At 37.2% G+C, this 24,816-nt stretch overlaps 1 protein-coding gene across 2 annotated transcripts in view; it reads left to right on the top strand.

Annotated features, from left to right (window-relative positions):
• The window catches only part of TAX1BP1 (Tax1 binding protein 1), a 54,797-nt gene that overhangs the window by 9,311 nt on the left and 20,670 nt on the right, over nucleotides 1-24,816 (top strand). For both annotated transcript variants that reach the window (XM_004604054.2, XM_055125789.1), the window contains exons 3-8: nucleotides 5,461-5,563; nucleotides 8,855-9,042; nucleotides 14,929-15,087; nucleotides 19,428-19,576; nucleotides 19,813-19,903; nucleotides 21,890-22,075. In XM_004604054.2, coding sequence (XP_004604111.2) covers nucleotides 5,461-5,563; nucleotides 8,855-9,042; nucleotides 14,929-15,087; nucleotides 19,428-19,576; nucleotides 19,813-19,903; nucleotides 21,890-22,075 — 876 coding nt within the window. The remainder of the gene's footprint in view (nucleotides 1-5,460; nucleotides 5,564-8,854; nucleotides 9,043-14,928; nucleotides 15,088-19,427; nucleotides 19,577-19,812; nucleotides 19,904-21,889; nucleotides 22,076-24,816) is intronic.

Below are 24,816 nucleotides of genomic sequence, written 5' to 3'. Positions count from 1 at the left end.
GTTGCACACCCTGACTCCAAGAAGGCCCAAGATCCCCATGTACCTGATATTTTCAGCAGTATGGCATCTCTCGAGTTGGAGGATGGAGTCTGGCTGTAGGCATGCAGCAGTTGTCAGGGTAAGACTGTGGCTACCAGGTGTTCAGCAGGGCAGGAACTGTCTATCTGCCCCTCGTCACCCCAGAGGTCCCTCCTGTGATTGGTGTATCCAAGAAAGTTTTGGGGCTGGTTGATTTTTTTCAAGATTTGATCTTGAGTCTTTGGAGCAGGACCAGTAGATGATGATTTTTCCTTTAAAATTTACGGAAACACCAGGGGCCAGAGGAAGAGTACTTCAGGCATGCAGCTAATCCCAGGTCAATCCCTGGCACCCCGTATGGTCCCCCAAGCTTACTTGGGGGAGATTCCCTGGTTGCAGAGTCAGGATTAAGTCCTGTGCACTGTCAGGTATGGCCCTAAAACAAAACAGCGGGAAAAACCAGCATTTAGTTTGTTAAAAAAAAATTGTGATTATAAACAAGGGGGGATGGTAAAAAAAATTAGTCCAAACACAGATTTTTCCATATTACTGCCTGTATATTTCTGTGTCCTTAATATTCTTTTCCTGGTTTATGCCTTCCAAGATTATTAGCCTTCATTTACCCTTATTTCATTCTTTTGCCCCATCACCTCTGTCTATTCTTCAAGTGTTATGTAAACTGTAATCTACAATAAAAAATCTAAACCAGAGGTTCTCTTTGCAGAAAGAGGAAGTCAATTAACACCCCGCTAGTAGTATATCTTATTTAAGCAAACAGCATACTCCAGTTATACCGGAGACAAGACCCCAACCCCAGTAATTCTAACACCCTACTGCAGGGTGGTATTGTCCACTTTGGTGAACATTAAAAAATGTTTACAGGGGCTGGAGTGATAGCACAGTGGGTAGGGCATTTGTCTTGCATGCTACCAAACTGGGTTCGATTCCCAGCATCATCCCTTATGGTCCCCTGAGCACCTCCAGGGGTAATTCCTGAGTGCATGAGCCAGGAGTGACCCAAAAAGCAAAAATGTTTACAACAGGGGCTGGAGTGATAGCACAGCTGGTAGGGTGTTTGCCTTGTACTCGGCCAACCCAGGTTCGATTCCCAGCATCCCATATGGGAATGGGATGAGCACCGCCAGGGGTAATTCCTGAGTTCAGAGCCAGGAGTGAACCCGGTGCATCATCGGGTGTGACCCAAAAAAAAAAAAGTTTACAATATAATATTTTGTGTTTGAAACTTTCAAATTGTGGTTTACACAAGACTCAGTAACTTATTATGCCGTATAGGACTTTGTTTTATATGACCTGATTTACAGCGGATTATTCTCTGGTGCTTTAGGTTTTGCTGTGATGATGCTACACCAGTTTTTCTGAACTCCGAGAACCTTAACTTTCCTCTGAGCAATAAATACATAAATATAACAATTAATAATTTTAAACATACTCTTTCCACCTTTTTTGCCTACATGATATTTAAAACTCAATATAAATTCAAGAATGTACTAGAACTTCTAGAAGATAAGGATTAAGAAAGAAGAAATATTACCATCATTAACAATTATAGCACAGTAGCATATAGTTACATACACTTACCATAATACATATACATATGTATAACAATATGTGCTGTTGATACATTGTGCACTTCATTTAATTACATTTTTACTATTGGACATCTTTATTATCAGAGTCTATAGACAATGCATAATATAAAAATGTTTATTCGTTCTTTTCATAGGTAAGTTTTTGAAAATATCTTTACCAGATTTATGGTATTTATGTTTTTTTTAAACATACTGTACTGCAGATTTTTTTTTTGGGGGGGTCACACCCGGCATTGCACAGGGGTTACTTCTGTCTCTGCACTCAGGAATCACTCCTGGCGGTGCTCAGGGGACCATAAGGGATGCTGGGAATCAGAAACCCGTGTCGGCTGCCTGCAAGGCAAATGCCATACCTATTGTGCTATCGCTCCAGCCCCGTGTACTGCAGATTCTTAAAAATGACTTTTATTTGTTTCCTTAGTTGTTTTTGTGTCTAAGGGTCAAACCCAGGGCTTGGGAAGCATGTGCTTTAAAAATGAGCTATATCCTTGGCCCTCTCAAAGATGATTTTAATAGATACGATGGTGACAGCTAGGCAGGCAGAAAGTCCCCAGATAATGAAAGTGTTTGATATGCTTGAGAAAGTAGGAATTGAATTTACATGGGATAGTTTAGAAGATGAATTGTGGGGGTTTGGTTTGGATCATGTTGTGGATTGTTTTAATGTTTGGTTGAAAAATAGTTTTTAAGCAGCGATGAATAAAATTCAGAAGTGAACTTTAATCTTGTAGTGCTCAGTAAGACAAATTTTAATTAAAATAGAGAATAAAGGCAAAGAGAACACTCCTAATTTTCTAGAAGAGATGATGAAAACCTTCAGTTGGGAAGGCAATCAGTTATGGCTAATGATCCCATAAGTAGACTCCAAGGACTTAGCAGATGAATGAATTGGGACTGGAGCTCATTTTGGAGCTTTGAGTAGATTGAGTGCAGGAGAAAGGTGATGTGCTTAAGTGTGGGGAATACTTAAATATGAAAAAAATTTGTTCTTTCTACCATGGGAGCAAGTCAGAGTGAGCTGGAATAGGTTAAATAGGATATTGCTGACTTACCCAGGACCCAGAAATGTGAGTGAAGAATTAAGTGACTATTATTCAGACTGGATATTGGAACTTGGTGGGAACTTGGGCACTGGGCACAAGTAGGAAATCAGGAGGACAAAGGACACTACTGTGGTTTGGGGTGTAGTAAGATGGTTAATTGAACATGAAGTTGAAGTGGGAAGGAAATTGAGTGGAGCCAGATAAAGGCTGTTACTTGAGCTGGAAGTTTTTAAACATTATTGTCTGGGAGATTGTGGAGGGAGGCTTGGGCCATACTTGGCTACTCCTGGCTTTGTGCTCAGGGTCACTGCTGCTCTGGGGGACCAGATCCCTCTGGTGCCAAGGATTGAATTGGGTTTCGTGAGTGCAGGGCAGGCATCTTAGCCCTGGCCGTAGAGGTTATTTTTCCTTTTAGTTTTTTTTTTTTACTTCCTCTCTTTTAGTATTGACTAGTTTTAATTACAACTAAAATCAACACAGTACATATTTATTATTTTGTTCTTTGCAAAGATATTTCACTAATAGTTATGTTTTATGGTTGGGAATTGAGCTTCAGAAGGTTATCATTCAAATTTATCTTTGACTTGGTAGTTGTAAATTTGAATTTCATGAACTGACCTTAAAGACTTTCTTTGACAGTCTGGTTAGGTGAGAGATCGGATTATCCAAAAATTAACAAGAATTTCCCAACAAATTGTAGTGATGAAGTTACAGTACAGAAAAAGGTTTAGAACTGCACCCACTGCCATGTCTTTAAGTCAGACAGATGTACTAAATTGTTGTGTCACATGCTATATTTTTGAGTTTTATTATTCTGTTTGTGTTTACGAATTTGATTTGATCTTAGTTATGTATGTGCACAAGCATACTTTGATTTGCTCTTGGAACAAATTAAATTACATTATAAAATAATTATATTAATCTAAAAGTCATGAGTTGTTATTGTGTGTTCTTTTTTCTTCATTTTTAATTTTTACTTCATTCATGTAGATTTTGGGCCCTGGTTGTGCTCATGATCACTCCTGGCACTGCTTTTGCGGGGACCATATGGAGTACTGGGGATCAAACTGGGGTCATGTACATGCAAGGCAAGGGCCTTGACCCCTGCTATCTCTTCAGCCCTGTCTTATATTCTTGTACTTTAGAAGGTGCCTTGTAGACTTCTGAGGAAGTTGAGAGTGCAGTGTTTATGTGTCAGGCGTAACTGTAGGCACACAACACCTCTCAGTTAGGCACTGTTCTCATAGCATTTGATTGACAACTGATTAAAACTAACTTTATTTTCCACCATAACTGGTAATGCTCAGATGTTAACTCCTGGTGCTGCACTCAGGAATCACTCCTGGAAGTGCTTGGGACCGTATGGGATGCTGGGGATTAAACCTGGGTCAGTTGCATGCAAAACAAGTGCCTCACTTCTCTGGCCCCACTTTAGTTTTGTTGTGTTTTTATTACATATTTTTTTTCGATACTGAGCAGTGATATGTTTGATTCTTCTCTCAAGAGTTTGTTTCCTTTCATTGTTTTCCCTATTTCTCTTCTGGTTTTCTTTTCCTGCCTTATTCTCCCTTCTACCTCTGCTTCATTATATTCTGTCTGTGTGTTATTTATGTATTTGCCACACCTGGCAGTGTTCAGGGGCACTCCTGGCTTGGTGCTTAGGGGTTGCTCCTGACTGGGGGTGAAGTAGGGTGGACTGTACAGCATGTGCAAAGGGCCAGCTCTTTGAACCATATTCCTGACCCAGTATTTTTATCTCATGGAGGTATATTTATACTTTCTGTTTCTAAGATTCAGCATTATATTCTTTCTCTGTATACTTAGGCATTTTAGCTTTGTTTTTCTTTTAAATAATAATCTTGATAATATCATTTTTAAAGCTATAATAAAGTGTAAACAAAAGAAAGAAAATTAATGTCCTTATCCTTTGAACTCCCACCTCCTGGAGATAATCTGTTATTAGTTTGGTCTAAATTTTGCTGTTTCACAAATGTATGGGGTTTTTTGGGTTGATTTTTTTAGTTGTATTTCTTGGGTATCTTGACTGGCTTTACATAGCCCACAGATTTAGTTTCTCTTTCCTACTGTAGGTAGGGCTTGTGTATCTCTCTCTTTACCTCCTCCCCAAATCTGTCCCCTTGTATCGCTTGTCTCTTTACAAATTCTCTGTATGTTACTTCTAATTGATGGAACAGACAAGAGATTGCTATAAATGATAGATCAGGTATGACACAGAATGGGTAAATATTAAAAGAATAGCAGACCCGCAAACAAGACTCCTTGAGAAGTTGATACCAAATTGCATTTTGATACAGAGACTTCTGTTTCTCTAATTTTGTTTTGGGGCCATATCCAGCATTGCCCAGACCTTACTCCTGACTCTGTGTCCAGGAATTACTCCTGGCAGTGCTTGGGAAACCCTATGGGGTGCCTCGGATAGAACCTGTGCCAACTGCATGCAAGGCAAGCATCTTAGCTGCTGTACTATTTCACTGGCCCCCATGAATTTTTGTTCTGGGTCACATTTGGTAGTGCATGCTAGTTGCTTAGGGACCCCTGGTGCCAGGGCTTCACCAGACTCTCACCTGCAAAACATGCACTCCAGTTTTTTGAACTGAGTCCATAACAACCCTCGATTACTTAGTTTTATTGTAGTGTTAGGTTTGATATACTTGTTAAAAGAATCATAATTTGTAATCTTATTAAAAGCATAGGGTGCAATACAATGATGCTTTGTCATTTAATTTTAAACTGTCTACTTATAATGTAAACATTTTATTTTCTTTTAGGTTGGATGGAGCACTGCTCGTGACTATTACACATTTTTATGGTCCCCTATGCCTGAAAATTATGTAGAAGGATCAACAGTCAATTGTGTATTAGCATTTCAAGGTAAGAACTGAAAACTGCAAGTCAGTGGAAGTTGTATTACCATTTAAGATGTACTTTACTGCAAATAACTATTTAGCATGTCCAGGATATTTAAGACAAATTAATATAAGAATATAAATAGTGTAGGCCACATGGATGGTATTTTATAAAAACATTTGAAAAATCTTTTGCCTGTGAGCTTAACTTTTATTATTAAACTTTATTTTTCTCCCTGGTTCTTCTGATGATATTTTTTCCAAACGATAAAACAGTACTATTTATGATACTAGAAAAAATACAACAAATTAAGAGGGAGGAGAATACTCAATATGAAAACACAAAGATAATAGGATTTATATAGTATTTCCATTTTATAGGAATAAGTTGGAAATAGTAAGATAGAATTAATTTTTGTATTGGCAATCTGTACTGATTAAAAAATGCTTAGAACTCTTAGCATTGGATTTGCTATCCAGTGGTTTTGTATTATGATTGTTTTATCTTTGTATTTTATTTACAAAATATTTAATTTGAAAATATTTTTTATTTTCCTCTCTTTTGTTGCTGCTCTTGTAATGACAAGTGGTTGCATGAACTTATACATAGTGCCTTCATATTTGGATGTGGTGCTCAAAATTCCTAACCTTGGTGCTTGCTTGAGGATTCCACACTTTCTTTGGAGAACTTGTTAGGGATTGCACACATTTAGTTGTGCTCTTTGGGGGAATTGGACTCCCAGCCTCAGTGCTTGCACATTCTTTTCAGTTGCTGTGCTCACTGAGGGTTGCACACTTTATTTACAGTGCTTTCATATTCCTGGCTCTGTGTGTGGGTGGACTGGGGGTCAAACTTAACAGCTACATGCTTCCAGGAAAGGTGCTTTTAGCCTCAGAGCCACCCCCTAGACCCTTGACTAAGAGTTTTACTGCATTGTAGCACTGTAGCACTGTAGCACTGTCGCCCCTTTGTTCATTGATTTGCTCAAGTGGGTATCAGTAACAAGTGAGACTTGATACTGTTTTTGGGATATCGAATACTAAAGCGTTTTACTAAAGCAAATAAATTTTCTTTGGAGTCTGGGATTAAATCCAGGTCCTCATATGCATGGGCTAAGCTCCATCCCTGGAGCAAGTCTGATTTTTAGTGTGGGTTACAGTTTGAGTGTTGGTTATAGTAACATATGCTGTTTAGGTCTGGTAAAGTTTATGGACTCTGTATCAGCATCATACAGTGCATAAGCAATAAATTGCAGAAAAAGTCATTAGTAATGGTCAATTATATAGATGTTCCTTATTTTGTAAATTTATTTTTCTATTAAAAGCATCTCATCTGCCTCCATGTTTTGACAGTTGTGAATAAAGCAGCTGTAAATGTTTACACACAACTTTTTGTATTGGATAAGTACCAAGGGATCGAATTGCTAGGTGTTATGGTAAGAGTGTTTAGTTTGTAAGAAATGAGGGCCTTCTAATGGAGCAATACTGTTTTGTGTTTCTAGCAGCGGAAAATGAGAGTTCTTGTTCTACATCGTTGTCAACATTTGATATTGTCACTGCTTCTGGATTTGTGTGGTTAGAGTTTTTTAAGTTTCTCAAACTGTAAAAGGATAGCACACAAAAAGAAAACAAAAGACTTATGTCTCTGGTAAATACAAGAGCCAAAGTCTCAACAAAGTCTTGAGTCTCACAAAATGTTAAAAGAGAATCATGTGGGAAGCCCTGCATGAGGAAAGTCCTGTGGTTGACCCAAGGCACTGCTTGCCCATGCCGCTCCTCCTCTCCAAACACACAGGGTGTAACCGTCACGGCCCCTTGCCCTGCAGTGCCTGCCTCTGTCCAACAAACTGCAGCCTGCATTGCCAAGTCGGAACATTGGTGGGAGAACATTGCTGAGTGTGGCCCCTATTCAGAAACAAAGGACATTCCATAGTAAAAGACACTTATCGAAACATTTCCCTAGTAACTGGGAGAAGATGTTTGCACATCATTCATCTGACAGGAGCTTTTAATATCCATAGTCATATTTAAACAACAAAAGCAAGCAGACAAGTCAGAAAGTGGGCAAAAGACATTTATGAACAGACATTACTCTGAAGATGATATACAGACAGCCCATTGGAAAAAAATATGCTCAGTATCATTTTTATTAGGAAAATGCTAAGTAAAATCACAATAAGATGATCTATATTTCAAATAAATATAGATGTGTTGTCAGAAATGTGTTGGTGAAAAGGTAGAGAAAAGGAGCTCTGGTACCCGTGGTCAGAATGTAAATTGGTCCACCCTCTAAAAAAGGATATGGCAATTCCTTAGAAAAAGAAAAAGGGAAATTTCTTACAATCCAGCATTGTGACTCCTAAACATTTACCTGAGGGATGTGTAACACTGATCTGGAACAGTAGCATTATGCACAATAGACGCATCATAGACTCAGTCTAAGTGATGATTGGATAAAGAAGCTGTAGTATCAAAATGAAATCAGGAAGTGAAAGGCAATTACCGATGACTTTGCTAATCTACAGTATGAGTTGCTGGAGCAAATAAATTGGCAAGAAAAAATGAGGTCAGCTATGGTGGTTACCCGAGGAAAGGTGAAGGAGGAGTGGGAGCAGAGAACAGGAGGGGTCTTTCTGTAGTGGGATGGTACTGTAACCTGTGTGGAGGGAATAGCAATTACAACTAGAGGGGTGATGCTAAGAATTCCATGATACTGTAAGCCAGTTATGAGAATGTTAGTCTAAGGGAAGCTGATTTGCTTAAAAAAGGATTTTTTTTTTTTTTTTTTTTTTTTGTGGGCAGGGCACAGCTTTCAGGGTGCAGTGCTCTGGGACCATGCAGAGAGATTGAAACCAGGGCTCGTGCATGCAGAGCATGCGCTGTCTCCACAGCCCCTGGAAAGGAATGTAAAAAATAGGTTATGGCTAGGTTTTTTTTTTTTACATGGGTGTCATAAAATGTTTTGTAGTTAACAAATGTTAAATTTGAGGAAAGACTTCTAACTTCTGGATTTTTGTTGTTGTTGTCCTTTCCTGTTCATCAGTAGCCTCCCCTTCAAACCTCCTCCCTCTGCCCCAGTGGAGACTACGTATTTGCCTCTGCCCTATAATTGGCTTGGCCAGGAAAATATGGAGAAAGGAAATTCTGAGAATATAAGCGTAAACCTGTGATAGGAAATTTTTGGGTGTGGTTAGGTATGAGTGGGGAAGCCATTGTTTTGATAATTTATTTCTTAGCTTTCCTGTATTATCTACCTTTTTGGAACAAAGAGGTGGGAAATATTACAAAACTGAATTTCAAAAAATCTTTCTCTTAGGATATTACCTTCCAAATGATGATGGAGAATTTTATCAGTTCTGTTATGTTACCCATAAGGGTGAAATTCGTGGCGCAAGTACACCATTCCAGTTTCGAGCATCTTCGCCAGTTGAGGAGTTGCTTACTATGGAAGATGAAGGAAATTCTGACATGTTGGTTGTGACCACAAAAGCTGGCCTTCTTGAGGTTGGTACCAACAGTGGGCTGTCCATCCATAGAGGGGAAAAAATGGTTTTAGAAGACTGGAGGTGTGGCTGAAGTGGTAGAGCACCTGTGTGAGATGGATTCACTTCCTTGGCACCACATACATGGCTTCAGCACTGACAGGTGTGGTACCTGTACATTAAAAAATTATATTTAGATCTAATTGACATAACAGTTACATTGACATTAACATTATCAGCAGTGAAACAAAGAGTGTGTGTGTATTAACTGTAAAATGATCCTCACAGCCATCTAGTTTAAAATCCTTTATCATATAATTAAAAGCCTTTTTTCCATAATAAAAGAGTATTTTTGTGGTGCTAGGGATTGAACCCAGAGTCTCACACATGCTAAGCATGTGCTCTGCTACTGAGCTACACATCCTTGGCCTAGTGATGGAAACCTTAAAAAAATTTTTTTTGGTGGGGATGTGGGCCACAAAATGTGGGGATGAGGGGAGGTGGGGATGGGGCCCACACCTAGCAGTGCTCAGGGTCACTCTTGGCTCTGTGCTCAGCTACTCCTGGGGATGCTTGGGGGACTAAGTGGGATGCTGGGGATTGAATCTGATGAACTGTGTGCAAGGCAAGCTATCTACCGCACCTGCCTCGATGAAAATTTTTAGATCTGCTCTCATAGCAACTTTCAAATATACAACATGGTTTTACTTACTATAATCTCCATGCAGTGAGTTATTTTGTAACTGGGAGTTGGAATTGTTTAAAGACCTTCTTCCCTTTTGCATCTCTTCTGCTGCCCTTGAAATTACCAGTCTGTTGTCTGTATGAGACAGGTGTCTTTAGTTCACATGTAAGGAGATCCTATGATATGTGTCTGATGTGTGAATTCACACCACATCTTTATCTGTTTATCACTGATAGACACTTAACTTGATTCTGTTGTTTACCTGTTTTAAATAACAATGTAACAAAAGCAGAAGTTAGTGTGTTCTTTTTCTTCAGATAAATATGAAGTAGAACTGCTGATATATAGTAGTTACATTTTCCATTTTTGAGAACCCTCCTCTGGTTTTCCATCATTTCATATTCTTGACAACCCTTGTTATTTTTTAATAGCCATTCTAGCAGGTGTGTGGTGATAACTCATTGTTTTGATTTCTGTTAGAGGTGATCATAAATCTTTCATATAGGAAATCTGTATGATTTATTTGGAAAAATGTTTATTCAGCTCATTTATCCAGTTTGAAGGGTGAGCATGGGAAGCATAGCTATACCCAGTGGTGCTCAGGGTTCACTCCTGGTGGGGCTTTGGACCATGGAATGCATGAACTTCAGCCTATTGTTACATCTTTCCTTCTCATTTTTTAAAAAAATCAGATTGTTATTTGTTCTTGAGGCATATGAACTCTTTGTATTTTGTATATTAACTTCTTATTAAGATGAATGATTTTAACTATTTTCTCCCATCTTTCAGATTACTTTTTCATTTTATTGTTTCCTTTGGTGTGCAGAAAATTTTTAGCTTGATATAGACAAGCTACATGAAATTATAGATTTTTGGGTGAGCCTTGGGTGTTTAGACCATACTCACAGGTGCTTGGGACTACTCCCAGCTCTGTCCTCGGGGGTTGCTCCCAGCCGTGCTTTGTAGGATGGGAGGGGACCATGCATTGCTGCAGATTGAATTAGAGTTGACTGCATGGAAGGCAAATCCTAACCCTGTTCTATCTTTCTGGCCCCTTGAAACTTGAAATTGTATTTTTTGCTAAAACAATTTACAGTGTCAGTTTTGAAATAGTTCATTTTTTGGTCATAATTATGCTTTTACTGTGGCTTGGTTTGTTTTTTGGTCTGTGAGAATTTTGTGCAGCAGATGTTTGAAATAAATAACTCCTGATATGTAGAACTAAACCTTCCTAATGTTCCCCACCCTCACCTTTCATCTTTATTGGTGGCCTGATCATTGATTTTAGAGTAGCATATAATTGGAAGACCAACTAGTGGGAAAGTGGTGTAAAGCAAAATTTCTAAGTCATTGGATGTGCTATGTCTTACTAGCAGTGAATTAAAGGAGCATATCAATCTCTTGGTTTAGGTTGGTATTTTTTTTATTGTTTTGGGTCCACACCTGGCAGTGTTCGGGATTAACTCCTGGCTCTGCACTAAGGAATTAACTCCTGGTGGGGCTCAGGTACCAGTCAGCTGTGTGCAGGGCAAACACCCCACCTGCTGAACCATCTCTTCAACCCTTTGTTGACCATGAGTGACCTTTTCTTTCTAATCAAATAAATAAACCTACTTAAACTATGATTTATTTAAAAAAAAAAAAAGCAAAAGTTTTTTGACTACTATTTTGTAGTTTTTTTTGTTCCTTTTTGGGTCACACCTGGCGATGCACAGGGGTTACTCCTGGCTCTTCACTCAGGAATTACTCCTGGCGGTGCTCAGAGGACCATATGGGATGCTGGGAATCTAACCCGGCTCGGCCGCATGCAAGGCAAACTCCCTACCTGCTATGCTATTGCTCCAGCCTCCTATTTTGTAGTTATTGCATTGAATTTAATACAAATTTATGATGTAGATGGGATGAATGAGGCATTGTTAGTGTTCTTGATTTTTAGTACCAGTTTCCCCCACTGTTCAAAAGTGGAACATTTCTATTTAGTATTACCTTGTGGGTAATTTTTGGATCTGGCTATTCTGTTGCCACAAATTTGTTTGGAAAACATTTTGAATGTCTCCAAAATACATACTAAATGATGCCAAATAGGAATATTATATTATAGGGGAAGTCCTTTGTTAGCTTTCTTTTTCTTGTGCTAAGGATTGAACCTAAGGGTTCACACATGCAAGGCAAGTGACCTAACACTGAGCTACATTCTTGGCCCAAAATGTGTAGTTATTGAAGGAGAAAATAGAACAATATTCTTTTGCTTGTTTTTTGAGTTACTCCCAACTAGCTTGGGGTTACTCCCTGCTCAGTGCTCATAGCATTGCTGTGCTTGAGATCACATGGTTCTGGGGATTGAACCTGTACTCTTAGCATGCCAAGGTTTGTGCTCCAACACATTGATCTGTCTCCCTAGTCCTAGAACAGCATTCTTTTTACCTGTTTATGATGCTGAAGATTAATCCCAGAATTTATGTATGTACTCTGTCTCTAAACTATAACCCCAACCTTAGAACATTTCTCATTTTAAGAAATATCTTAATAGCTTTACCCACATAGAAAATACGTTATTGCATTTGAGTTTCTGTAGGAACAGTCTTTGTTGTTTGTTTGAGAATAGAATTTCAGTGAATTTGCAGTTATATTTGGTCAGTGGCAGGTCATTGCTTTTTCTTTATAGTTAGATCATTGTCTTTTATGTATAGGTATTTTATATCCGTAATTTAATTTTATTTATCTTTAAAAACAGAGTAGAGCAAATAAAAGCTTACAGATACTTTATTAGACAGTTGAACTAAGAAGATTAGAAGAAACCAGTCATCTTTTATTGTGAATTCTTTTATATCTTGCTTTCTCCCTTCTAGAAATTCCTCTCTTATCTTAAACAAATGTAACTTTTATAGGCTGACTAAAACATTTTGTGATGACAGCTGCCTGTTGATTATAGTTTTTAGCTCAATACTTTGAATGTTAGTCAGAGAGGCTGAAGCATGTCCAGCTCTTAAGAAAAATGTAGTTGGGATTTATATTGCAGTTTATAGAATGGTTGTTAGACCACCCTGATTTCAAGGCCTTAGTAGAAAACAGTGGGTGCTTTGACATCTGTGTCTGTCTTGTGCTTCTCTAAGTAATTTGGAATATCACATAGTTTGTTTGGATTTTTCCCACTGATAACATGACATTTTATAAAGGAACTGCTGTCTCTGATTTTTCTCTGGCAAAATATTTTGATGTTCTGGCCAGCTTTTTGAAATAAGTATTTCAAATCTCTGCATTCATCACTTTTTTTTTTTTTTTTGCTTTTTGGGTTACACCCGGTGATGCACAGGGGTTACTCCTGGCTCTGTACTCAGGAATCACCCCTAGCAGTGCTCAGGGGACCATATGGGATGCTGGGAATCTAACCCGGGTCGGCAGCGTGCAAGGCAAACGCCCTAACCGCTGTGCTGTCACTCCAACTCCCTCATCACAACATCTTAATGATTCTTTCTGAAATTGCACAGTTAGTACCAATGTGAGAATAGAACATTGCTGATAGTGATTAATGACATAGTTTATTTTGTGCATCTGGACTGGAATCTAGATTTTCAAAAGTACATACATTGGGGAATAATGGGAGATATTTAACTTTATATTCTCTTCTGGATATTACAAAATTGATATCTAGTCATGGTTTGAAAGGATTATATTAGAATATGCTTCCTCTAAAATACCTATGGTGCAGTTTTTGCAGTTTTGTTTTAGATGATTTAGCAACAAAAATTACATAGGTAAACTTAACATATTAACTAAAGTAAATACAGCAAAATAGTAATGAATATGGAGGTAATATGTCTATTAATCACTGGGGAAAAGTTGTTCTTTTATGATGTTTTATGCTATATGTCAGATGTATCTTCAGTTTTAATCTGCCAGATTTAGAGCCAAAAACCATTTATAAAAATTTGAGTAAAATGTAAAAGAAGTACTTGTTTTGCATTTGAGGAAATTTACTCCTGCCATTTTTACTTGGATCGATGAAGGACGTTGAGGTTCATTTTAAATATGTTCAACTCTTCAACTCTCATAAAAGTCATTTTAGAGTTGAATCAGTTTGATTCCAGATTCCTGGGAAAAAAATTGGGGAGTACTGGGGGAGAATATTTTAGCTAAATAAACGATTACGCTTTTGTGAAGTCTTGCCTTTGAATTTCCATTCTTTCCCCTTTAGAATCAAAGACTTTTGACTGATGAGAAATATTAGGCAAGTTATTTATTACCTAAGACCCTTAATCTAGTAATTTTCTTTTAGAATATTGCAATGTTGTATCTCCTTCCTTCCCTACCCTCTTTCCCCCCTACTGAATATAGCTTAGCTATTTTGTGTTCCCACAAGAATCAGCTGCATCACTAATATATTGTTACAGTTGGATTTTTGGTTTTAAACTTGCACTTTAAAAAAGTCTGTTTAGACAAACAGGCTATGTTTTGTGTTTCTGTATTTATGTAGATATTTATATTTATAGAAATTTACTCTTTAGTTATTTTAAATATATTTATAAATATATATTTATAAAAAGATTTTGTTACTTTAGTTAAGGACTGGAGCGATAGCACAGTGGGTAGGGCATTTGCCTTGCATGTGGCCAACCTGGTTCAATTCCTCCATCTCTCTCGGAGAGCCTGGCAAGCTACCAAGAGTATCCTGCCCACACGGCAAAGCCTGGCAAGCTACCCCTGGCGTATTGGATATGCCAAAAACAGTAACTACAAGTCTCACAATGGATATGTTACTGATGCCTGCTCGAGCAAATCGATGAACAATGGGATGACAGTGCTACAGTGCTACTTTAGTTTAGGAACCAGAAATCTTATTAATCCAGTAGAAAAAGCCTTAATAGCATAAAGAAATTCTTATGGATATAAAGATTTCCCATGTAGTTGTAGCCAAGAAGAGGTACACACTAACAAAAGTCCAGAATTCAGGTACTTAGAAAACTTAACATGAAAAGCACTGATTTGAGAAGTGATGAGCAGCAACTTGATAATTAAATTTATTCATTTCACATCTGTTCCTTTCTTCTTTGCCCAAACCAGAAGAAGGGTGAAATGTATGATTAATGAATTTTTCCAGCAGAAGACTGGCAAAATCTATGTGATCTGTGGTATTTATGAGAATTGCTTTTTTGCATTTCTTTGTTATTTGAAATAAACTGGATATGTATATTAAGAGCACAGTATTTTTTTGTGTCTTAACAGTTAAAAATTGAGAAAACTATGAAAGAAAAAGAAGAATTGTTAAAGTTAATTGCTGTTCTGGAAAAAGAAACAACACAACTTCGAGAACAAGTTGAAAGAATGGAGAAAGAGCTGAAGCAGGAGAAGGAGCAATGTGAGCAGCTGCAAACAGAGAATAAGGTTGGTGTGTCTTAAATAACTGATTACTGTTTTCAAGAACGGAACACTTATAGTGAGTAAAAATCATTTACAAAACAGAATTTATTGGACCAGAGCAATAAATAGTGCAGCAAGTTGAGCGCTTGTCATGCATGGGGCCAACCTGGGCTTGATCTCTGGCACCCCATATGATCCCCCAGCCCTGCCAGGAGTCATCCCTGAGCTCTGAATCAGGAGTAAGCCCTGAGCACCACCAAATGTGGCCTCATCACCTCTCCAACCCCCCTCAAAAAGAAAGAATATCTAAGTCTTATTAATCTGTTGTCAGGTATTCTTTTGCTGTAGATGGTTAAAATATTTTTATATTTGGCTTAATGAGGTAGTTGATCTGTGACAACTATTTTATATGTTTTATATCTATTTATATAAGTTTTCATATAAGGGATTGGTGGGAAGATATATTTAGGAATGATAAACACCAAATAAAGGGAAATTAGACTAAAGTAGTTAAAATTTACTTTTCAAGATAGGATTTAGTGAAGTATAGAAATTTGATGCAATTTCAATTTTTACAAATATTTAGAAGACACACATAGAATTAAGCAAGGAGCACAATTGTAAATTTTAAGCATTTTTAACATCTTCTGTATTTAATACCACTCTCACTTTAAGGAATATGTGGCTTTTGGAAACACTGGTGTCATTCAGGATATGTTCTGGTTTGGGAGTTATATTTTTTATTTGAACTTTAAGCTGTTATATACCAAATATTAAATGCAGTAAAATTTTGTATGTGCCTGTCTTGCCTCTTAGGGCATTTAGCTAAATGTTTCAGTCAATTGTAATTCCTTTGTTACACTCTATTTTTACTTGGTACCTAAATTTGACATTTTGCTGAAGCTGAATGTCTTTTTTTTTTCCTTTCATTCTTGACAAGCTCAAAATGGAGACACAAGACAGAAAATGACTCATGAAGATGACCCATTACGTACAACATGTACTTAGGGGATCAAGAGTACTTTGAAATGTGGTCCTAAAGCATTGATTTTTTTTTTCCTCCCCTTACCTGGCATGTAGTTGGTCTTGTAGAGGTGCTTTTGGGTGGGGTGGCCTGGTGACCATAGGATGCTGGGATTAAGCCAGAGGCTCCCACCTTCAGAGCCAATGCTCCATGCATTTTGTTTGTTTTTTGTTTTTGTCTTTTTGGTTATACCCAGCATACTCAGGGGTTATTCCTGGCTCTGCACTTAGGAATTACTCCTGGTGGTGCTTGAGGGACCATTATGGGATGCCAGAGATCGGGAAACAAAGCATGCAAGGCGAACACCTTATCTGCTGTTCTATATATAGCTCTGGCCCTGCTCTATTCATTTTGAAGAATGCAGTTTACAGAAGTTCTTTAGAAGCTGATCTTTGCATTTGGGTAGGCTATTCAAATTGGGGAAAATTATATCTATAGCCTATTTGAAGCACCAAGAGTATTCAATAAAACTAAAATATAAAACGTAAAAAAATTTTTAATGAAAACCTATTCTGAACTTTTTTATTAGGACAAATATCAGAAGTGAATCAGATTTTATAAGGATTGTATATGACAGCAATTATAGTAGAGGGGGAAACCATTATTTTGGTGTGTCATTGAAGTTGGCAAGCAATTTGGTTTTGCTAACTAGTCTTTGGGTAATGGCACAAATTCAGTGAGGCAGATAATTGCTTTGAGAAGAAATAAAAGCAGTATAGTGAATGTGTTTGACCAGTACTGCCGTTAAGCTATATAGTGAAGTGTAGATGTAATTTTGTATCCTAGCAGATATTCAAAAGTTACATTCTACCTATATGTTAACCAGCTGATATGCTCCTGAAAAGCAAAGTATAATGTATATTATGTAGTAGATAATGTGTATTATATTTATATATTACATATTTATTATATATTATATATTATATAGGAATTATTTATTATGCCATGTAGTAAATAATATTTTAACATATATAATGTAGATATTATGTGTGATACATTTAATAGAATGGTGATTTTCTTGATTGCTTTTTTTTTTGGTTGAGTAGGTGAGTTTTAATTTGATTTAATTTGGTGGGAAATTAAAAATTTTTCTTAAAAAACCATTATTTCCTTTTTTTTTTTAAGAGATGAGGCCAGATATTCAAAAGGAGAGAGAGAACAAAAGGGAATGCCCTGTCACAGAGGCAGGGTGGGGGGGCTGGGGTGGGGGTGGTGGGAGGGATACTGGGATCGTTGGTGGTGGAGAATGGGCACTGGTGGGGGGATGGGTGCTCGATCATTGTATGACTGAAATGCAGACATGAAAGTTTGTAAGTCTGTAACTGTACCTCACAGTGATTCACTATTAAAAATAGAAAAAAACAAAAAGGAGAAAAAAAATAAAGATATGAGTCCAGAGCAGTAGTATAGCAGGTGGGATATTTGGCAGGTGGGATGTTTGTTTGCCTTGTACTTGGCCAACTGGTGTTTGATCCCTGGCATCCCATGTAGTCTCTGATCACCAGCTTTACTGGGTGTGGCACCCAAACAGTAAAAAATAGAGACTATTCCCGAAGCTGCTGTAGAAACACTTGGGTCCTATCTGAAAGTGCTCAGGGCCCACTGGGCTCACACCTGGCAGTGCCGCATTAGGGGATAGAAGAGTTGGGGGGTGGAGAGCATGCAGTATTGGAGATCAGTCTCAACTTTGTATTACTTAAGGGGTCATGGCTGTACTACTTGAACTATTTCCTCAGCCCAATTTGTTTTAATTTATCAGTTCTTTTTATTTATAGTTGGTTTTTTTGTTTGTTTTGGGTCACACCTGGCGATGCACAGGGGTTACTCCTGGCTTATGCACTCATGAATTACTCCTGCTGGTGCTTGGGGGACCATATGGGATGCTGGAATTGAACCCGGGTTAGCAGCGTGCATGGCAAATGCCCTACCCGCTGTCCCATTGCTCCAGCCCCCTTATTTATAGTTTTTAATAGTAAAGTATCTGTATGTGAACTGTGGCTTTCATTATTCTATAAATGGGGCAGAAATAACTTTATTTCTTTATTTTTAATTTTCAAAACATATCATTTTTGTTTATTTTTTGGGTCACACTCAGCTGTGCTGTTTAATTTCAAAACCCAGGCTCATGTCAGGAAAGCATACACTACCTTGTCAAAAAAAAGGCCTTATTTTATTCTTAGAACAGTTTGATTAGGTTGTTATAAATTAGTTGATTTTCTAAATGTTTCTAAAATTTTTTAAATTTCTAAGTTATAAAGTATACTATTCTATTTTATATAGAAATGTTTGTATATGCAAGCTTTTAAATATTCTTTTTGTTCTTTAAATATTTGTTCAGACCTCATGATCACTGCTTGGGCCTTTATCTTGGTTTTGTTACCAGTGGCACCACTTGATCTATTTGCAAAACCAGTGGGTGTTTACCTTGGTAGTAATATGAAAACTGGTATTTTATCAGGGTAACATTGAAATGTGGAACACAAAAAATGAAAGATGTTTTTTCTCTTTTTTGTTGTTGCCTTTCTCATTGTTTTGTTTACCCTGTGATGAAGGCAACTGAGAAAATTAGATTACATTAAAATATACTAAAAGTGTACATAAAAAATCCAGGAAAGGGGAAATAACATATATGAAAAGATGAATGAATGTCTGTGGTAATTTCAGGTTTAGTTCTTAGTCTTTGTTTCAAAATTTTTTTTTTGGTAGTTTTATTTAATTAAATCATGTTAATGTATAATTTGAGGAATGATTTTTAAATTCTAAAATTTCAGTTTTTCCTTTATAACTAGTTTGAACGAACTTAATTTGATAATTTACTTTATTGTTACTGGATATCGCTATAGATTTCAAAATTTGATTTTGTTAAAATTGCCTGCTTCTTAAAATATTTTTTTTATTAGTTTATTTTTAGTTAGAGAGTCATTGTGAGGGTACAGTTACAGATCCATACATCTTTGTGCTCTTGTTTCCCCCATACAAAGTTCGATAACCCATCCCTTCACCAGTGCCCATTCTCCACCACCAGTAAACCCAACATCCCTCCCCCCCCCCAGTCCCGTCTCCCCCCACCCCACCCTGCCACTATGGCAGGGTATTCCCTTTTGTTCTCTTTCTCTGATTAGGTGTTGTGGTTTGCAATAAAGGTGTTGAGTGGCCATTGTGTTCAGTCTCTAGTCTGTATTCGGCCCGCATCACCCTTCCCTGTTTCAAAATTTTGGAGGGAACTAGTCAAGGATCAAATATTTAAGAATGTAAAAAAATAAAAGAATGTAGATTTTTTAGCTTTAAACTTAACCTACTCAAGTTTCTGTGTTTCTCAATATGCTTTATTGTTTTTAAGGGGCTTATTGAAGCATCACAAACTTTAAAAGTGGAAAATGAAGACTTAAAGAAGAGGTACAATGATGCTATGTCTAAATCTCTTCAGCTTGAGGAAGATATTTTGTCAGTAACACAGAGAGCAATTGCCAAAGAAACTGAATTAGACAGGTACTTCTGATGCTCCTTTATAAAGTCTTCATGCTTAAAAATTTGTTGTTGTTGTTTGTTTTTGAGCCACAGCTGGTGGTGCTCAGAAGCTACTCTGGAGTGCTTGGGAGACCATGGGAATTGTTCCTAGGCCTCCCACCCATAATCGTCCAAACTTAGAGCTTTCCACCTGGTCCCTTAAAAATGTTTAAACAAAGTTTTTGGTGTCTGTATTAACATTACTCAATCTAACTCAGTTTAAAGGACAAACTCAGGAAGACACAGTATGAAAGAGAGCAATTTGAATGTCAGTTGAAGATGGAAAAGGATGAAAAGGAACTTTATAAGGTGATTAACATTTTATTTTTATTATTTCGTGCTTTGTAACAAAATACCCAGATTTTACCTTTAGGAATTTGGAAATAACTCACTATAGTGATTTTAACTTAGGTTCTCTGACAGAGTTGCAGTCAGGTTTTTGGCAAGGGATGAAGTCAACTAAAAGACCTCATTGGAACTGGAAGTCTGTCAGAGTGGCTCATTCACATGACCTTTGGCGGAAGACCTATCTGTGTGGCTTTGTCAAAAACTGAATGTTGGCCAGCTTGGCAGCTAACATCTCTTACAGTGAACTTAACTGGAGCGAGTAGTACTGTCTGAAGAGAAAGCAAGGAGGCAGTTGCTGGCTTCCAAAGTTAAACATTGTCCGTCCAGCTTATTCAAGGAAAAGAGGAATTAAGCTCTATTTCTTGAAGTAAATTATATTTTAAAAGCATTCAACTAGTTAGTATTAGGAAGGATTATGAAGGTCCTAACTTATAATGTTGGAAAGATGGAATGATAGTTATTACTAGCATATCAGAATTTGGAAAGAGGAAAACGTATCTCCAAAGCTGTCACCTTTCCACCCTCCCTTTTGTTTTGAGAATAATTTGTAATGCTTCCTAAAGGGTTGGCACACACATTTTAAGGCAAATCCAGTGTTTTCCCTTCTTTTTTTTCTTTTCTTTCTGGGTCACACATGGATATGCACACTTGTTCCTCCTGGCTCTGCACTCAGGAATGACTCCTGGTGGTGCTCAGGGCACCATGTAGGATCCTGGGAATCGAACCTGAATTAGCCGAGTGCAAGGCAAATACCCTACCTGATGTGCTATCGATCTAGCCCCTCCCTTTATGTCCTTAAATTATTTCTTAGAGAATTTTTTAAAAAAATCTTATTTTGATTTTTAATTTTGTTTTTCTCAGTTTTTACAAAAAGTCTTTTAGAATTGTATGTTTTCAGATCCTTTGCAAAGGATGAGACTTTTGCAGAAGATTTGGTAAAGAAGAGGAAAGCTAAAGTGTCTTAGGAATTTGTTTTACACCTTGCTAATGTATACAGTTTTTTTGTTGATGCAAAAACTTCAGTTATTTGTATCAGAGTGACACTGAAGTCATTTTGCTTTTTGGGTCACGCCTGGTGATGCACAGGGGTTACTCCTGGCACTCAGGAATGACTCCTGGCGGTGCGCAGGGGACCATATGGGATGCTGGGAATCAAACCCAGGTCAGCTACATGCAAGGCAATCACCCTACCTGCTGTGCTACCGCTCCAGCCCCGACACTGAAATTTTTATATGGACACAATCTTCTACAACCCCCTAGTTTTCTTATGGGGGTTGGGGTGGTGGTGGTGGTGGTTGTGGTGGTGGTGGTGGTGGTGGTGTGTGTGTGTGAATTAAGTAGTGTTTTTAAAATGGTGCTGTAAAAGTTTTGGCTTCTCGATTATATGTTAATTTGTCTTTATTCTAATTATGTCCTTATGAACAGGTAGTAATTTTTTAGTATAAATACACAGAAGAATAATGTATAATAATTATACTAAGTTATTTCTATTTGATTAACTGAACAAAAATCTCTTTACAAAGTACTTGCCTGTATGCTCTGATTCTGTTTGTGGATTTTACTTGTTAATGCAGCAGCAGCCGAAAGTTATGAGAAAAATTATAATTGGGTTTGAGTTTTTTTGTAACAGTCTGTTTCCCACAAAGATCATCCAAATCCATTTATAGTTTTTAAAGAGAATGTGCAATGATTAATTCAAAGGAATAGACCACACAGTGTTATTAGATTTTATAATTAATCCCTGTGGAAAATATTTTAAAAAGCTTAGAAAGCTGTATTCCATTCACATATACTTAACTAGTCATTTGGTTAACTGATGTCTTTGTCTCCTAATCAAGTAAATCCTTTGCTAATCATATTAGGATTGGAGATAAATAGTAGTGTTTTAAACTTTAACTTAGTTTATGGAGTTAGAATAATGTTAACTTTTTCAATCACTGGTTTTAGGTACATTTGAAAAATACAGAAATAGAAAATACCAAGCTTGTGTCAGAGGTCCAGACTCTAAAAAATTTAGATGGGAATAAAGAAAGTATGATTACTCATTTCAAAGAGGAGATTGGCAGATTGCAGTTATGTTTGGCTGAAAAGGAAAATCTGCAGAGGACTTTCTTACTCACAAATTCAAATAAGGTAAACACTTTCACAATATATATTTGAATATCATAAAATGTTATTATTTACGTACCATAAAGTCGTCTTTATTTTCAATTTCCCGAACTTTTATTTTGTGTGAAAAAGTTCAAACCTATGGAGTAGAAAAATTGGAAGAGCAGAAGAAGGAATACCTGTGTACTTTTAAATGTTTTCCATCTTTATCTTCTCTTGCCCCTTTAACATGTCTTTTTTCCTTTTGCCCCTTGAAAATCCAGTTGCAGGCATCTCCCCTATCAAAAAGTAGATTCTACATAGCCATAATACAGCTAACACACTTAAGAAATTTAAGGTTGAGGGGCTGGAGATACTTGCATGCAGCTGACTGGGTTCAGTCCCCAGCATCCCATATCTCTGAGAACCGCCAGCAGTGATTGCTGAGTACAGAGGTAGGAGTAACCCCTGAGCCATGTGTGGGCCAAAAACCAAATAAAAAAAAAAAATCATTTCTTAAAAGTAATTTAAGGATGATACTACAATATTAATTTTTATATACTGTTTTGGTTCATATTAAAATCATCCCAGGCATATTCTTATATAATAGTTTTTAAATTTTTTTCTGCATTGGTAGTGAAGTATTATATTAATTTGATTATTGTGTTTTCAGTCTCGTCTAACAACTTTATACTTTTTCTCTTATTAACTTTTTTCTTTTTTTCTTTTTTTTTCTTTTTTTGTTTTTTAAAGAATTGAAGGTTGTTTGAAAGAATGTTCCATAATCTGAATTTCTCTTGTTTTTCTTTATGCCTATATTCAGGACATACATTTTCAAAAGTAAAAATGTGCACGATGTTTTATGTAGTCTGTTGTATTTCTGGCAGTTTAATTTCATACTTGGTTTTAGGGTTTAAAAATGTGTTACCTGTGCCTGTTCTTGAATCTCTCTTCCTAATAATAATGAGTAACCTGTAGATAGCGTGCTTATCTTATCTCCATCAGTAATTACATTAATTTCTGCAAATAGGTGATTTAAAATTTCAGACTTTTACACTTAAATAATTTGTTACTTTATGATGATGAGTTGTCTTCTCCCCTATTTTTTTTGGTGGTGGGGGGTGCGGTGGGAGGCGTACCTGGCAATGCTCAGGGGTTGCTCTTGGCTCTCTATTCAGGAATTACTCCTGTGAATGTTTTGGGGACCATCTGTGGTGCCAGGGGTTGAACCCATGTTAGCTCTGTTCAAGGCAAGTGCTGTACTATGTCCCTGGCCCCAAGAGTGAACTTAGGTATTCTTGTTTAGTGTATTATATGCTGTCATCATATAGCCCTGTTGTCTTATATGTAGCCTGACTATAAAAGTCAACTTTCATAGTTTTTGTTTTTTTCTTTCAGTTCTGTAAAGCTCTGAATATTTTTTAGCATAATGGCACAAATATGTTATAGTTTCGGGTTCTGCCCAAGACCTACTATTACAACTGTTTCTCTAAGAAGTCTGTTTTTGTTGTAGGTTTTTTGTGTCTGTCCCCTTTTTTGCTCCCTCCCTGACCCCCCCTCACCCCAAATTCAATTCTGGGAAGGCAGTAGTGGTCATTGAAATTTTTTGTGCTTCCATTTGACGGATATTGTGAGTCTTCAGTATCTTAAGATTCTTTGTTATATTTCTACATTTTATATTTATATGTCAGTCTTCCTGTGAAAACTCTTGTTTTCAGAACATGACTATATTTATTTATATTTTCCAACTAGCCACACAAGTTTCAGAATTAGTCACGTCAATGCCAATTCTAACAAGACTTCTAAATAAAATGAAGTCATTTAAAAATGCCATATTTCACTAAGGGTGTATGTATAGGTTAATACAATTAAAGGTAATGGGTTAGGACTGGGGATATACCTCAACAGTAGAATACTTGCCTTGCATTGTGGTGGGTAGGTTTAAGTTTTGGGTTCAATTCTAAGATTTGTTTTTACTATAACCTTTTGATTTAATATTCAAGTGTGTAAAATAATTACATCATTAAAATGATATAAATATTTCTAACAGCTCTTTCTTCCAATTTTTTTTATTATAAAAAACTTCAGTTTTTTAAGTAAGATATAATAATACACTGATATAAAAAAGCTTTTTCTAATCAATAAAACATAACCCACGTCAAAAATCAAACTGGAGAAAAGCAGAAATATGTGATTTTTAAAAACATTTAAAAAATTTTTTTGTAGTGAGTCACAGTGAGGGTACAGTTACAGATTCACACCTTTTCGTGCTTGTTTTTCCCTCAAGCGATGTTTGAGAGCCCATCGCTCCACCAGTGTCCATTCTCCACCACCAATGAACCCAGTATCCCTCCCACCCCCCATCCTCCCCGCCGCCCCACCCCACCTCTGGTGGGGCATTCCAATTTGTTCTCTCTCTCTCCTTTTGGGTGTTGTGGTTTGCAGTAGGGGCACTGAGTGGCCATTGTGTTCAGTCTCTAGTCTACTTTCAACACGCATCTCCCTCCCCGCGCAGGATCTCCAATCACATTTTACTTGGTGTTCCCTTCTCTCTCTGGGATGACTTTCCCCCAGCGTGTGAGGCCAGCCAGCTTCCAAGCTATGGAGCCAACCTCCTGGTATTATATACTACTATTCTTGGGTATTAGTCTCCTACTCTGTTGTTGTTGGGTTTTTTTTTTTCTTTTTGGGTCACACCCGGCGATGCTCACAGGTTACTCCTGGCTCTTCACTCAAGAATTACTCCTGGCGGTGCTCAGGGGACCATATGGGATGCTGGGATTTGA

The sequence above is a fragment of the Sorex araneus genome, chromosome 1 (genome assembly GCF_027595985.1).
Source record: "Sorex araneus isolate mSorAra2 chromosome 1, mSorAra2.pri, whole genome shotgun sequence".
NCBI lineage: Eukaryota > Metazoa > Chordata > Mammalia > Eulipotyphla > Soricidae > Sorex > Sorex araneus.
Note: the sequence above shows the minus strand (reverse complement) of the source record. Positions and strands in the feature narration are given on the sequence as shown.